At 39.5% G+C, this 16,688-nt stretch overlaps 1 protein-coding gene across 1 annotated transcript in view; it reads left to right on the forward strand.

Moving 5' to 3' along the window:
• Positions 1–16,688, forward strand: part of LOC122789905 (putative defense protein 3) — a 157,310-nt gene that overhangs the window by 122,155 nt on the left and 18,467 nt on the right. Inside the window, exon 4 of the mRNA XM_044057358.1 lies at positions 5,583–5,647. Within this exon, the coding sequence (XP_043913293.1) occupies positions 5,583–5,647 (65 nt within the window). The remainder of the gene's footprint in view (positions 1–5,582; positions 5,648–16,688) is intronic.

The following is a 16,688-nucleotide window of genomic DNA, read 5'->3' on the forward strand; positions in this document are numbered from 1 at the left end:
TGCTTGTGGTAGGCAAATCCCTAATAAGGACACACATGAGCAGTGTTTATTTTGTCTGGGGAGGCTCACAGTTACAAGGCCTGTAAGATCTGTCAATCCTTTGTTCCAAAAACCCTAAGAAGCTGTCTAGCAGCTTTAAAAGTGCATTTAGAAAACCAGCGCCTCCAACGTTTGGCATCCGGAATGGAAAGTGGAGCAGGCTCTTCCAACGAGCCACCTAGGAAGGAGGCCAAGAAAGTTAGGCCTGATGCCTTGGCTGCGCTTCAGTCATCTCTTGTTATCCTCGAGGCAAATATCAGCCCAGGACTGCTCCAGATGTTGGGCACTGCACAGCAACCGGGAACTGAATTGGACACCAGCTCTGCAAATACCCAGAGTACATCCGCTGAGGTTTTTCAACCATCAGACCCTGATGGTGAGGGGGAACCATGGCTCATTGTTTCAGAGGTCACTGCTTCTACTACAGACCTGGCAACCACTACAACGTCAGCTCCTAGACCCACTTCTGCTCCCTCCTCTCCTTTAAAAAGGAAACAGAAGCACACTTCAAAAGACCCTACTCATCCCTGGGAGACCTTTTCCCAAACTCTGTTCAAGGCTTTTCAGGCTCTTTATACCCAGCTCCAACAGGCAGGCCTACCTTTTGCCCCTCAGGAACTCTCTGAGGAGGAGTCTTCCTCTTCAGATGACTCCTTAACTTATTGCTCTTAGTTTGATTCACCCAAAGATTTGTTACTCCAGAAGAAGAAGAATCTCTAACTCCTGATTCCCCTGGAGAAGATTTTTCCTTTGGGGATACCATTTCCCTCCTCAGACAACATTTCAAATGGGAACTATCAGATGTCTCTGAGACAAAAAAAGATACTTTGAGCTCTTGGAGATGGAGCAGCCCTCACCATCTGCAGTTCCCCCCTTTCTTCCTGCATTTCAGGATGCTTTCTCTGCTGCCTCACAAAGCCCAGAATTGCAGCCTCCTGCTTCTAAGAGGCCAGACAGATTTGATAGTGCCCGCTCAGGAGCACTACCTTTTCAAAAATCCCCCAGCAGATCCTGCGGTGATTGCTGTATCACCAGATAAGTATTCTAGGCAACTTCCTTCTTCTTCCCTTTTCCCTACAGATAAAGACAGTACATTTATGGGCAGGTTGGGGAAGAAAGTTTATACTTCTTCCACTTTGGCCATCAGGGCTATTAATTATCAGACACATATGGCAAAGATTGCCTTATATTCCCTGACCAAGGCCTGTTATCTTCTGTCAGAGGTTCCAGAATCTCCTGTTAAGACTCAAGCAAGTACCCTTCTGTCCACAGTCTCTCAAGTAACCAGACACTCCATCAAGTGCAGCTATAATGCTGTAGAAGCTTTCTCTAAGTCAGCTGCTTCTAGATCTGTGCTAAGGAGATTTTCATGGCTAAGACTTCAGCCCTTACCTTTGGATGTTCAAGCTAAGTTGCTAGATGCACCTTTGGACAACAAAGCCCTATTTGGAGCTGCCTCTGCAGAACGACTTAAGTCTCTACAGGAAAAAGGTAAACAGTTACAAACTTTAAAACATCTACTAGTCTCATTTGTTCCCAGATTTCATAGAAATTACCCTCAAAAACCTAGCTTTGTCAAGAGACACTCCTGTCACCCCTCTGTTACTCAGTCCAGGGGATGCAGATATACCAGAAAACAATCTCCTCCGAAGTCTTCAACCACCTTCACTCCATCTTCCTTTCGGAGGCAGCCAGACATGGGCAAAGCACCTCCACTGTGACCCTCCTCTCTTAACCAGCTCCACCCCTTTATCCCTACGTCTTACCCTATCCCTACCCTCCTGGCAGAAAATCACCTCAGATAAGTGGGTGCTTTCCATCATCGAGAGGGGATACTTTATGACCTGGTGGGCTACCCCTCCCTTGCAAGGGGATATCACAACCCCCTCAAAATCAGCTCCCACTGCTCCCACCTATCCTCAGCCAACTTCTATCTCAGGGTACTATAGGGTTCTATATTAGAACATCGAAGTTTCAAAACTTCGAATGTTCTAATATCGACCCCTATTCAGTGAAAGCTGAAAATACTGAAGCAACAGAAAACAGAAATAGAGTTTCTTTCTCAGTTTTTCCATTACTTGCAACCTCTAGCATCCATCACAGCAAGGGAATTTCTCTGGATACTAGGATACATGGCTTCCTTGATTCCCATGATCCCTCTTGCCAAAATGCATGTGGAAGTTTCAGTGGGTCTTGAGAAACTCTTGCAGCCAACAATCTCATCCCTTGGAAACAAAACTACCCCTTCTTCCATGCTTAAAGAAGGAACTCTTATGGTGAATTGCCACCAGTTCCCTGAATCAAGGGGTACTACTGCAAGTCCCTCAACCCAAACAGCATCTGTACACAGACGAGTCAGATTTAGGTTGGGGAGCAAATCAGATTTAGGTTGGGGAGCCATCCTTCACAATGCCAACAACCAGCACAATGTTCAGGGGGAGTGGTCTATTCAGGAAATAAAGGACCACATCAACATGAGAGAGCTAAAGGCCCTATCCTTGGGCATGCAGGCCTTTCAACAGGTCTTCTGTCAGGCACCCTGCAGATCATCACAGACAACATGACTGTCCTGTGGTACATAAACAAGCAAGGAGGAACAAAGTCTTACCCCCTCTGCAGTCTGGCAATAAAGATTTGGTCCCTGGTAGCAGATCTTCAAATTTGTGTATACTACTATTTTACTACATATGCTAGAATGTAATATAGATACTGTTTTGTATCACTTTTGAAATTTGTATTGTTTATTTCATGTGGAACCTTTTTGTATATACTACTCTTTTACTATATATCCTAGAATGTAATTTGATACTGTTGTGTATCAGTCTTTAAAATGTAAAATGTCTGTTTTACTTTATGTGGAGCTTTTCTCCCCGGGCGTCCACTGAAAATGGACTTCCTGTCCAGTCAGACCATCCCAGTAAAGAAATGTCAAATTTTATGTAGGTAGGACTGAGTGTCTGCTGTATAAAAGGATTTATGAGCATAGATACGATATTAAAAACAACAAAGAAACAAATACTTTGTTTAAACACAGTATGGTATATAAAAAAAATAAGAAGTATTATTTTTTTATTTTAGAACGGATGGTTAGGAATCCTAGAGGTGGCCCTTGGGAACAAACCTTAGAATACAGGGAATTACTTTGGCAAGTACGCTTGAATACAAGCAAAAAAAAAAAAAAAACAGGTTTGAATGATTCCACTTTTTTTGCCTGTATATTGAAATTAAGGGCAGCTAAGTTGTAAATCAGTTCATGAATTTCATATACAGGGACACCTAATGATGTTTTTAGTATTTATTTTTTTTATAATATGGCACTTTTAGATCTAATACCTGACAAGGAAGGGCTTGTATTGTAATTTTACATTTTTTATTTTATGTTTTATTATAAATACTTAAGATGTGTAATGCTGCTTTAAGAAATGGATTAAATGGTACACTTTAAATTGGTTTATGCTAACTGGTAAGCTATTCAACTCATTTTGTATTTAAATGTGGAGAAGCAGCATATTTTTAGTTCTGATGAAGTCCTTACTGAAAGGACAAAAGCACTTAACTTGTTTATATGCAGTTCATGGTTTTATGTGAACAAATATAATTTACTCTTCTTGAGCTCCAGACTGATGTCAGCCAAGTTATTTGATTTTTCTTTGGATGAAGCCCATTAAACCCTAGTGTTTAGTGAGCTCAAAGTAAGATGGCAACTGTTTATTTATTTTTTTTGTCTCCGTCCATGCTTCATGATGGGGTGGCCACGGTGGTGCAGTGGTTAGCATTGTCACCTCACAGCAAGAGGTTCTCCAGTTCGATCCTCGGCTGGGGTGCCTTCTGTGCGGAGTCTGCATGTCCTCTCTGTGGTCGCGTGGGTTTCCTCCCACATTCCAAAGACATGCTGTAGGTGGATTGGACACTCTAAATTGGCCCTAGGTGTGAGTGTGTGCCTTCAGTGGAATGTTGGGCGCCAGGCTGGCAACTCGACACTGTAAAACTCCACTGCCAATCATGAGCGGACAGGTGATCCGCTGTGCCGACCCCTAACCGGGAAAAGACAAAAGAAGAAGAAGTCCTTGCTTCATGATGGCATAATATTTAGTTGTGAAGCCACAGACTAGATACCAGAATCTCCATGTACATGTTCTCACCAGTAGGTTACTGTTTTGAGATCTATCTATTTTTTATAAACGCATATATATATATATATATATATATATATATATATATATATATATATATATATATATACATACATATGTACATACATTGGTACTTGCGTATTATCGCAACCAGATTGGGTAGTCGTCCTACTTCCTAATGTTATGCCGAAAGTCATTTATCCTGCATTGGCAAGGGTCGTTTAAAATCCAACTCACTTTCCTATCACCTCGGTTCTGCAACAGGGACAGGAATAATAGCCTAATTCCACCTTCTGGGTTGAGTCCTTTACTGCCGTAACTGAGGCTAACAGTTGGTTAAGACATACAGTTCCAGCTTGCCTGTAATAGCGGACAGTCAGCCTTTTCATTTTTGTGTTTGTTTACATCTGCATTTTTAAAGATTGCATGTTGATGTGACTTTATGTAGGGCTGAACCTTCCATGCGTTCATGTGGTTTTTTTTGTTTTTTTTTGGGGGGGGGTTTACAGTACCGCGATCCTACCTAAGAGGCTTCGGAAAAAGAAAGGGGAGAATCCCTGTGTTGTAATATGCATTGCAATAACTTGAGTATTGTTGTTAATTGATTTTTCAACAAGAATCGTCAGTGAGACTAAACTCTCTCCTAACTATTTTTGACTGTGAAAGAATCTGTGCTTGGTAATGTAAAAGTACTGCTTGTTATCATCTGCCCTGTTCATTTCATTTTGTATGGAGGTGCTGGGGCAAAAGATGGACCCGGGTAGACAAATTAGATCCAAATTCCTGTTCCTCTGTCGCAGACAAGGTGAAGCATTACTGATTTGCAATACACACACCTCTTTTCACTGCACAAAACCCTTGTTTCGCAATAACATCAGGAGTTATGCCTAGTCCCCAATCTGGTTGCGATAATATGCAAGTACCATACATATATATATATATATATATATATATATATATATATATATATATATATATATATGTATATATACACATTCATATACATGTATGTCTCTCTCTCTCTCTCTCTCTCTATATATATATATATATATATATATATATATACACACATATATGTATTTATATGAAAGTTCAAAATTAGATGTCTGAGGGATTTCAATATGCCTTATCTAGATTTTAACGATATTTTCTATTATGAATATTGTAAGTGACCATGTTTAACAATGTTTTGCATTTATCAGTTTGCAACTAATATAAAAAGATGAAACAGTTCAAACTAAGCCTTGAAAAGCATCTTGCAAATTTAATGAAAGGTTATTTCAAATGGAATTAAAGCTTACTACTGTAATGCAAAAAGCTGTTTTACATTCTGCTAATGTAACTCAAAATATTACAGCTCTGAACTGTCATATTCATGCTATACTCTTTTTTCCCTTTTCTGTTTCACAGGGCTACTGTGGCAAAATTAAAATCTCAGTACTGGGTTAATCTGACATCAGAAGTATTATGGAGAGGTAAGCAAAAATTATCAATCTGCTTCCTATATGGTGAAACGCATGCGATAATGCCTAACAGGTTGTGTGTTATTGTGGAAATAACATACACCTAGGGGTGTTCTGAGGCCCAACACCACAGGTGGAGGGGCTTTACACCCCTGGAAGGGTGATATTTCCACAATAACACACACCCTAAGAGGTATTATTACACTTAGAGAATGGGCTAGCTTTTAAATTGTTTTGTAACTTTTTTCAGAAGTAGAGACAAACATAAAAGAGGGGGTGGCCGCGGTGGTGCAGCAGTTAGCATTGCCACCTCACAGCAAGAGGTTCTCCAGTTCGATTCTCGGCTGGGGTGCCTTCTGTGTGGAGTCTGCATGTCCCTGTGGTCGTGTGGGTTTCCTCCGGGTGCTCTGGTTTCCTCCCACATCTCAAAGACATGCAGTAGGTGGATTGGACACTCTAAATTGGCCCTAGGTGTGAGTGTGTGCGTGTGCCTTCTGTGGAAGGTTGGGCGCTGGGCTGGCAACTCGACACCGTAAAACTCCACTGCCAATCATGAGCAGACAGAAGATCTGCTGTGGTGACCCCTAACCGGGAAAAGCCGAAAGAAAAAGAAAGAAGACAGACATAAAAGAAAGAACAGTCGAGTTGGTATAATGGTTAAGCCATTTACCTCACAGACTCAAAGTACAGGGTTTGACTCTCACCTTTGGTGTAGTTGGCTAGGCTTAAAATGGTCCTCAAGGGCAGCTAGCCTAGTATTTACCTATGAAATCACATACATATACATAGAAACAGTCAACTCATATACATAAAAACACACAGCAATTATATACACACACATTCTCAAACACATACATCTACGTCTCATATCAAGAAAAAAAAAACAGCAAAGGATTGCAGCTCTCCCTCTCTCTCCACACCCACCCCCTACCCCATTACACTCCCTGATTTAGAACAAAGTGCTGCTCTATATAATTAGATCATAGGTAAATCAGTGAGGATTAAAGTTAGTGAGTAATGCCATACATTAAAAGTTTTGTACCTGCTTGCTGAAGGACTGCCTGTTACATTTAGTACTCTCTCTCACTCCCATTTTCACACAATCACATACACTCTTGCATGCAGACAGAAACATACACACACACATACTTTTCATTTTTTTTTTATTTATTTGCTTTTTTAAATTTTATGCTCATTAAACTGCAAACTATTACTTAATGAGTAAAAAAAGTGGTGGCCATTCATGTGGAAAGTGTTGTTGCCTCACAGCAAGAGGTTCTTTGGTTCAATTTTCAGCTGGAGTGCCTTCTGTGCAGAGTCTGAATGTCCTCATGGTGTTGACATGTGTTTCCTCCCACACTCCACACACATGCAGAGTAGGTGGATTAGGCACTCTAAAGTGGCCATACATGTGAGGTGTGAGTGTGCATGTGACTATGTGGTATGGAAGTACAATTGCAGCAGGGCTAACCACCTGGTTTTGTGAACCTTGCTATAGGTGATTGTCACTGTTGAAGTGGCACCCCGACCTCATGTGCAAAATGGGGAAAAGGGATGATGGATGAATGGATTTTTTTTTTTTTTACTGTCCGAGCGTCATGGCAGCTTAATATGATTTTGTGAAGTGGAGGACTCATTTTTCAGTGGGCAGTACCTGTATATTAACAACCTGCTGAAGAACCTTTCATTCTCCAGTAAGGGTGGCAATGTACAGGTTGCCCATTCACTGCTATGCAACTGATAACATGCACTGTGGTTTCAAATAATTTATAAGTGTGATCCTATATATAGCCATCCATGGCCAATCAGGCCGTTACTAATTCCCAAGTATTATTAGTAATGTGCTATATAAAGATTAAGTTCTGTTGAAACTGTTATAGTGGAATGGCATCCTATCTAAGTTTGGTTCCCTGGTTTATTCCATTTGCTTTCTGGAAAAGACTGACTCTGCAGCACCCCTGAATAGTACAATGGTGGTATCAGAAAAATGAATGGATAAAATAAGAAAACTGATTTACCAATAAACATCTGTGCTTAGCCTTGTATGGGCAAGAAATATTCCACAAAGCATTAAACTCTACTGAAAAGAAAACTGCACCCAAAACTGAAAATAAAACATGATTTTCAGCATACATTGAGTTTTTCTGCATTAACCTCCAAACTCTGGACCCCACCCAGTTCGGATTTGTGAAAGGCAGATCATGCCTCCTGAACCTGATCGATTTCTTTGATCAGTCACGAAAGCCGTAGATGAGGGTAAGGTGGAACACACAGCCTATCTTGAACTCACCAAGGCTTTCGACACCATCCCCCATTCTGGAATTATAGCTAAACTCACTAAACTAGGTATAAATCCCTACGTTGATGGGTTGCCAACTGGCTCACTGACAGAACCCACACTATAAAAGTTGCAGACTCCAAATCTGACTTCAAACCAGTGACAAGTGGAGTACCACAGGATTCAGTCCTGGGATGTCTCCTGTTTGGGATCTACTTCTCTGAAGTACAGGCTATCACAGAAGGCCTTTGGCTAATGAAGTTCACAGATGACTGCAAACTAGGGGCCATAGTCGAGTCCCCAAATGATGTGGACATCCTACAGAAGGGCCTCACTGAGATAGATGCTTGGTGTCAGAGCCATGGCCTCAAGCTGAATGCCAAAAAGTGCACTGTCATCCCCTTTGGTAAAAACTCTGTACCCATGAACTACCACATAGGCGGCAGTCTACTTAATGCCAAATGTGTGGTAAGAGACCTTGGGACCCAGGTGGACAGTAGTCTCTCCTTTGATAATCACATCACCACAGTAGTCAGGAAATCCTTCTACATGGCACACCTCATCACAAAAGGGTTCTCATCCAGGAAAAAAGAGGTCATTGTTCCCCTCTACTCGGCACTCATTAGACCCATTATAGAGAACAACTCCCCTTTTGGAATGTACCTCACAAGACATCTACAGCAGCTGTAAAGGCCACAGAAGTACCTCACAAAGAGGATTACTGGCCTCAAACAGATGACCTGCACTGACCATCTCAAAAAAACTCCAGCTTTACTCCGTGGCATATCACCTACTCTGAGGTGATCTCTGCCTAACATATAAAGCTATGTCAAACCCAGAGATGTTGGATATGCTACACCTAAAGAAATCCCAATCCCTCCGAGCTACACACTCTAGGGACCTGAACTTGTCAACACAATAAACAGGATGTGCTGGAGGGATAGATTCCTGTCCCAGAGACTTCCCATACTCTGGAACAGACTACCTATCTATGTCAAACAGAGCTCCTCATTAGCACTCTTCAAGAAAAGTCTTGATGAGTGGATGGGAAATAGGAATACACCACGGGGATCACTTCTGTGGCTTTGCTTGACAGGGGCACAGGAAAATAACTTTCTTGGGTGGCATAAGCCAGGGAACCTTGTTGGCTAGGCTTACTTAGGCCCTTGGCCTGATAGCCTAGTACCTACCTATGAACCTATGAACAAATCTCTCTGTATCAAAGTAAGTCATTAGTATTATTTTCTAATTTGTTATACCCCAAAATGGCCTGAAAGGGGGCTGCCACATGTAGTATGATTTTGTTTTAAAAAAATGCCTTCTCCTTCCTGATGTCATTTTAGAGGGAGAGAGAGAAATCCCTATAGGGGAGAATCAATTACAGTGACAATCACTGCAGTGATCCTCTGCATCTCAAAGGATAACAATTCCGCAGGAAAAGCACTATTTACCCACAGCATAGCTAAAACATGCAACAAACATCCTACTGCTCTGATCTCTGCCTCAACTAATACTCTCTTTAAAAACTCACTTAAATCACACCTAAATGGTTCTGTCCTTATATTACATAAATCCCACTTTCTATTGCTCAGTAGACCTGCTATATACTGTATTTTTCGTTGTGTCTAAACGTGTTCTACTGTGGAGCTGTTCTTCCTGGGCATCCGCTGAAAATGGACCTGTGTCCAGTCAGACCGTGTAGGCAAACAAATGTAAAATAAAATAAATAAATAACATTTTCTTTCTCATCAGCTTAGAGCAGTACTGTAACTGTCTACTTTTGACTATCAGCACCAATATGCATTTTAAACTACTTTGTTTCATTTTATTTTCATTAGTGGCCAGCTCAGATACAACGTTTTAAGTAATGTTTGAATGAAAGGCTTGAAATTGTAGCTGAGTAAATACACCCTTTCAAAGAACTGTAGTTAGTTGTTCAAGTGAGAAATTTTCCCGTGATCAACATGTTACTTGGGTGAGATGATTTGTGTTACATTCACAGTTTTTAATACTGTCATAAAAATTAGAGTCTTTGATGTTAATTTTCCTTTCCCAAGTCACTGACTTGTCTCAACCACAATATATGCATTGCAAAAATTCTGTAACAGAACTCCAGAAGGAACATGCACTTTTACAGAAAATACTGCGTAGAAAAAAATGCAAAATCAAATACTGACATAAAATAAGAAGAGCAAGATGAAAATATTGTCTTTCTTTGTGGCACTCGAAGCTTGAATAAAGTGAAAGACAACTAATGTGTAGTAAGAAAAAAATAAAAGAAGTATGAGATGTGGTTTATTGCTCATTGCATGTGAAAACTAAGCTTGAAAGCCTTGCTGTTGTCCAGACTTCAGGTTATACTATTTATCTGGGGTGTGATACAATCTGTGACTGATAAACAATGGCATTTACATGTGCCTTAAGAGCCATTGTTTTCTTAATGGCTCTGTAGTCGGAATAAGTGACCTAACATAATTATTGTCAGTCTTGGTAGCCTTCATGATGAAACAAATGCAGGAAATAAAGACAAACAGAAATAATTTCAGACATAAAACAAATGGAATAATTATTAAATGATGCTTTTCTGTATGTGACATGTTTAGTGTTGGATTACAGTGAAGGAAAATCACTTTTGGAAACAAAAACTTGACATTTGGATGATGTTCTCCTTTAAGAAAGTCCCAACACCCTTATCATGTACACACTATACAAATACCTCCATTAAACACCACTGTAGGAAATATAATTTAATTCATATATCCTGACATATGTTTTGAATCCTGTATACCAACTTCTCTTTCTAGTCATGTGGACATATCTCAAATCAGTAAAAATGATTTGAAATGCTATGCATAGCAGCAGGAGGTTACCCTTTGCTGAATCTAGGCCATCAATTAGTAATGGTTTATTTTATAATTAATTAAATATCGGTCTATCTTCTATTTATCTGTATCTATGTCAGTATATCAGCCTATCTGTGTTTGTTTATCAGGAAAGGCCAAATGGACCAAAGGCCATTTTAGAAAAGCTTTTGATAGTAACATCAATACACTCTTTCTATTGGCTCTGTCTTTGCCTGTTAATACTTTCAAGCTGCAGACTATGAAAACAATTAAAAGGAAGTGGCAAAAAAGAGCACTGGTCTTTTAAGACCCACTAATGACCAGTGCCAGCTACGACAACATATGATAGTGAAGATGATAGCTTTGTAGCGGGTAAAGGTACTTAAGGAACTACTCAGCTAATAAATGTATTTGAAGCTGCTCTGGAACAGCTGTTAGAGAGGAACAATAAGGGGCTTTAAACTGCATTGGGAGAGACGGCAGAGAGATTTAGCCATTAGAAGGAGATTCACTGGGAAAGAGTGCAGTGAAATCACTCTGTTGAGGAGAATCAAGTTTCAAAGATGTCTCCAGGGGAGTTCAGACTCTGAATCAACCTTAGACTGGATACTTGTAACCCATCCCCAAAACTATACAAACTCAGGCACCCTACAAAATACACTAAGTGACCATCTCCCAGCATATACCTATAGGACTCACCCTCAATCAGTTAATACACATTCATATAGAACCTCCAGGGAACCTTGCCCACTTTGATTTAAATAAGTTTATAAATATCCTAAACTCCCACAACTTGAACCCATTAAAAACACTCCCCTTAGATGAAGCTGTTGATTATTTCAACAGACTCTTTTTAGATACCCTCAATAGCCTAGCTCCAATGCATATTAAACGAACCAAAACTAATCATGCCCCCTGTTTACCAAAACAAAACAAACTATCTTTCTGAGAAACAAAGCATGGAAAATATGGCTAAGAGATAGAACAAAACAAAATGAACTACACTACAAACAACTCCATAACAAATCAAAAAATCTAGTGATACGGGATAAAAAAATTATTTCTCCACCAAACTGTTTACCTCATACAACAATCCCAAAATATTTTGGAAAACTGTCTCCTCTTTACTTAATCCAGGCATTGTCCAAAACCCATTCCCTGCACCAGAAAAAACACCACAACAAATTTCCCAAGAGTTTAATATCCACTTCTTTTCTATCATTCAAAATCTACTCAAAGACTGCTCATCTAGCCCTAATACACCCCTCCCCTTCGGATCACACTAATACTCAACCAGCAAACTCCTTCTCTATCCAACCTGTACCCACCTCCCTGATCTTGAAACTCTTAAAACAACTCAAACCTTGCTCACTGTCTGCAGATAATCTTCCCCCTGAATACCTTCAAATAGCAGCTACCGCAATAGCATACCCAGTTACCATTCTCCTAAATTGCTCTATCTCTGAATCCTACATTCCCCTCCTATGAAAAATATCCATCATTTCCCTATTACATAAAGGGAGAAACTCTCATGATCTCTCTAACTACCGCCCTATCTCTATACTCTTCCCACTATCGAAAATCTTGGAAAAATGTGTTCACTCACAACTACTTAAACACCTATCTAGTAATTTTGTAAAACAACCAAGTACTGAGCAGGAGTGAGAGTGAGAAAATAACAGAAGATATAATCCAAGATGTAAAATCCACGTAGTTTATTGCAGACAAGAACAAAAGGATAAGGGCTTTCACTGTATCAGCTTCTTCAGATCCATGAAACAAACCTCCTAACACAAACTAGTTATATATTAAAAGCACACTGAGACAATTAAATAATTAACCTATCAAGAAGATGATCCAACACAAACCTCTATTTAAAGGCATAGCAAACTGCAAAGAACAGAAAAGGAACAGAAAAAAAGCTCACTACAAGAATATAAATGCATAAAATAAATTAAAACATCCGTAAAATGACTTTAAACACTCCATAGAATATATAAAAGATTTTCCAAAACACATAAACTAATACATGAAAAAATGTTATATATAAATACATAAAAAACTTTGAGACATAAGGACATAATGTAGGCATATGCATATAAGTAATTACAAATAGTCACTTTACATGCCTGCGCTGCCTTAGGCTAGGTTTTATGGATGCCCTTTCATTTAAACCCAGTCTTTATCAGCCCTTAAAAGTGTTATCCAGTCACTCTCTTTTCCTTCAGTGTATATCCTAACATCACCACCCCTCTGATTTGGGGTGATGACCTCTAACACTCTAAACAAAAACTTGTGGTCATGACCATGCATGACCACGTGTTTAGCTAAAGCATTATGCAATGTACCCTTCCTAATGTGGTAATTATGCTCTCTCATCCTATCTCTGAGTGGGCGGTTGGTCTTACCCACGTAGAAAGAGGAACACAACTGACACACTGCCAAATAGACGACATGTACGGTCATACAATTCGCCTCCACTTTAGTATAAAAAACTCTTCTCAAATCAGGATGAAAAAACTCCACATTGCTGTCTATAAAAGGGCAAATGTTGCAGTGACCACAGGGTCTGGTACATCCTACCTTTTTAGGATGTCTATCATGTCTTGGATAGCACAACATCATTTTCAAGTTGTTCTTATTCCTAAAAAGAAAATGTGGAGCTTCACCTACTATCTGCCTAAGGTCATCATCAACCTGCAGGACACCCCAAAACTTACTGACAATCTCCCTGATTTCAAACTGATCTGATGAAAAAGTTGTGGAGAACTTAACACAATAATCAATCTTTTTATCCCCAGCAACACTAGGATATATGGGTCCAAAATAAGGACTGGCTACAGTCAAACGTAGATTGTGTACTTCATCCAGATGGTGGTTGACCTCGTTCACATTATACCCCCTTTCTATTAACCTCCTTGTCAAGTTATCTAATTCACTGGTAAACCCTATATCCATAGGGTTTAACCTTGAGGCCCTAATTGCCTGTCCTTTCATAATATTCCTAAATATAAACGGTGGATGTATGCTCGTTCTCATAAGTAATGAGTTACAGTGACAGGTCTTACAAAAAACCCCTGTGTTGATAATAACATCTGGTAACCTTTCAACAAACAGATCCAAAAATTCAATCTTATGCTCAGAGAAATGCATAGTAAACTTGAGGAAGGTGGTTAGATTGCTCATCATTGTATACATAGATTGCAACTGTGCCAATGTCCCTTTCCATAAAACAAAAAGGTCATCCACAAACCGCCGATAAAATACTACATGCTCCATGAACAATGTTTGACAAAACAACACATGTTCCTCCCAATGGGCTAGAAAGATGTTAGCGTAGCTGTTCGCACAAGGTGTGCCCATGGCTACACCATCACATTGCCTGTAAATAACATCTCTGAACATAAATAAGTTATTTTCAAGAACCAGTTCTAGAAAGTATGTTATCAAGTCAATCTTAACATCCAAGTAGTCACTATGCTCCTTTAAATATTCTGAAAAATAGATAAGTCCTAGCCCATTCGGTATAACTGTAAAAAGGGACTGCACATCTAAGGTTACAAATATACAGTCCGCCACAGTTCCTTGTTGTTTAATACATTCATAGAGGTCTATTAAGAACTGCTTAGAGTCTCGTAATACAAAAGTATTATTATTCAAAACTTGTCTTAAATGTTTTTCTATAAAGACAGATAGATGCTCAGTTACCCACCCACGACCAGAAACAATTGGTCTCATGGGTGGGTGTTTATGTATCTTGGGTAGCCCATGTATCACAGGAATAACAGGCGCCCTGATGCAAAGGTATTCATATAACTCCTTCCCTATTAAATTACTCTTAAAAATATCCAAAAGTGTATAGCCAACATACCTAATAATGTCATTAACATCATCCACTGTAATCACTTCATAAAACTTATCAAGCAACATCATTTCCATGGTTGTGTTATAATGCGAAGTATCCATAACAACAATCCTACCACCCTTGTCTGCTGGCCTTATAATGATGGTGGAGTCATCTTGTAATTTCTTTAAGCTTAACCTCTCCTTATAGGTAAGGTTATCAGACCTCATAGGTCTCCTATCTCTCTTGCTGTCGTAAAAGCTACATAATTCATCTTCCGTTAGTTTTAAGAAAGCCTCAACCAAAGGATGATTGGTGGGCACAAACTCACTCAAATTCTTAAATATGAACTCCCTATTATCAGCTGATTCATTACTGGAACCCTTAAACATATATTTTAACATAACATTTCTGCAAAACAATTTAAGGTCTGGAATAGTATCCGTTAACCTACTCTGTGTCTTTGGAATAAAATTCAACCCTTTACTCAACAGCCTAATGTCGTCAATACTAAGTATCACTTGAGATATATTGTGAACTAATGTTTGTTGCTCCACATCTTTTTCAGGGTCTGATGGGATAAGGGTTCCCCTGAAGACTTTCTTTTCTGTCTGCATCGACTCATGGAGCGTGACCTCCGTGGGCCTTTCTCCAGGCGTGTAGGTAGAGGAAAAGACAAATCAGGGCTAATATTACTACTTGAATCTACTTGCTCTGCCCTTATCTTTGGTCTCACCACAACTTCAGATTTGCCAGCCAAAGATGTGGGTTTATCCTTATTAATGCGCACTTCAGGATATAGACTAGTGCCTGGCTGCATACTAGGATGTATAATATGTATGACATCATTAGAATCATTAGAATCATACACAAGGGCTTCATTAACAAGTGATTCCCCTCTAATCAGGGGACCACCAACATCTTTTCCTGTAGTGTTCTCTACACAAACTTCAGACCTATGAGACTCTGTATTAACAACATTATTACATTTAGTCACAGTACCAACAACTTCAGCTTCCAAAGTCCTAGTATTTACATTAATGTTCACATTATTATTGTCCTTAGTAATAGGGTCATGGTCAAACTTATCAGAACCATGCCTCCTATTTGTATAAACAGTAGAGGGAGTAACGGTATTATTACCATTTCTGGGCCACATAAACACATGGCCCAGTTTAAAATCCGTAATGTCCCTAGTAGCCTTATGCCTTTTCTGTTGAAGTAGTTTATGTTCAAACGCTAACACACTGTCTAATACATTCTCGAAGAGTGGTTGTACTACTTAACTAGGGAATTCACCAAAGAGCGCTTGTTGTGTCATATTAATACTGTCAGTTAACTTAGCTTCCTCTGGACGAAAAAAGTCAATGAGGAGCTGCAGATATTTCCTGCTTACCTCGATATTCAAACGTTGCCACTGTGCAAGCAAATCTGGATACTCTCTCCCCTGACTTGGCATCGTAAACACACGAAGCCCTCTGGGAATAATATTCCTATCCAAACAGAACTGGAAATGTAATCGTTGCATTTGGAAACGTTTTAACTTCATAAAGTCCTTCTCCATAGCGTCAAGAAGCCTGTGCAGCTTCTCAGTGTTCACCGTCGCCTCTGTGACATCACCAGATACAGCAACACTCTCAAAATACCAGGAAGCGTTGACAGTACCTTTTAAATATTGTTGAAACCTCGACTGAAGTGCTTCTTTCCTACGGTCTTCACCTCTAGGAGTATAATCCAACTCAATATTGGCCATGATCCAGCAATAAACTCACTCCTGACAGCAGCAAAACAAAAGTGCAAATAAAAAAGTCTGACAAATTGCTGCTTCACAGGTAAACGCCCCTGCTCAGAGAAATATAAAAAAATTTGTAAAACAACCAAGTACTGAGCAGGAGTGAGAGTGAGAAAATAACAGAAGATAACAATCCAAGATGTAAAATCCACGTAGTTTATTGCAGACAAGAACAAAAGGATAGGCGCTTTCACTGTATCAGCTACTTCAGATCCATGAAACAAACCTCCTAACACAAACTAGTTATATATTAAAAGCACACTTAGACAATTAAATAATTAACCTATCAAGAAGAT

Source organism: Protopterus annectens, chromosome 15.part0 (assembly GCF_019279795.1).
Source record: "Protopterus annectens isolate FY-2018-M chromosome 15.part0, PAN1.0, whole genome shotgun sequence".
NCBI lineage: Eukaryota > Metazoa > Chordata > Ceratodontiformes > Protopteridae > Protopterus > Protopterus annectens.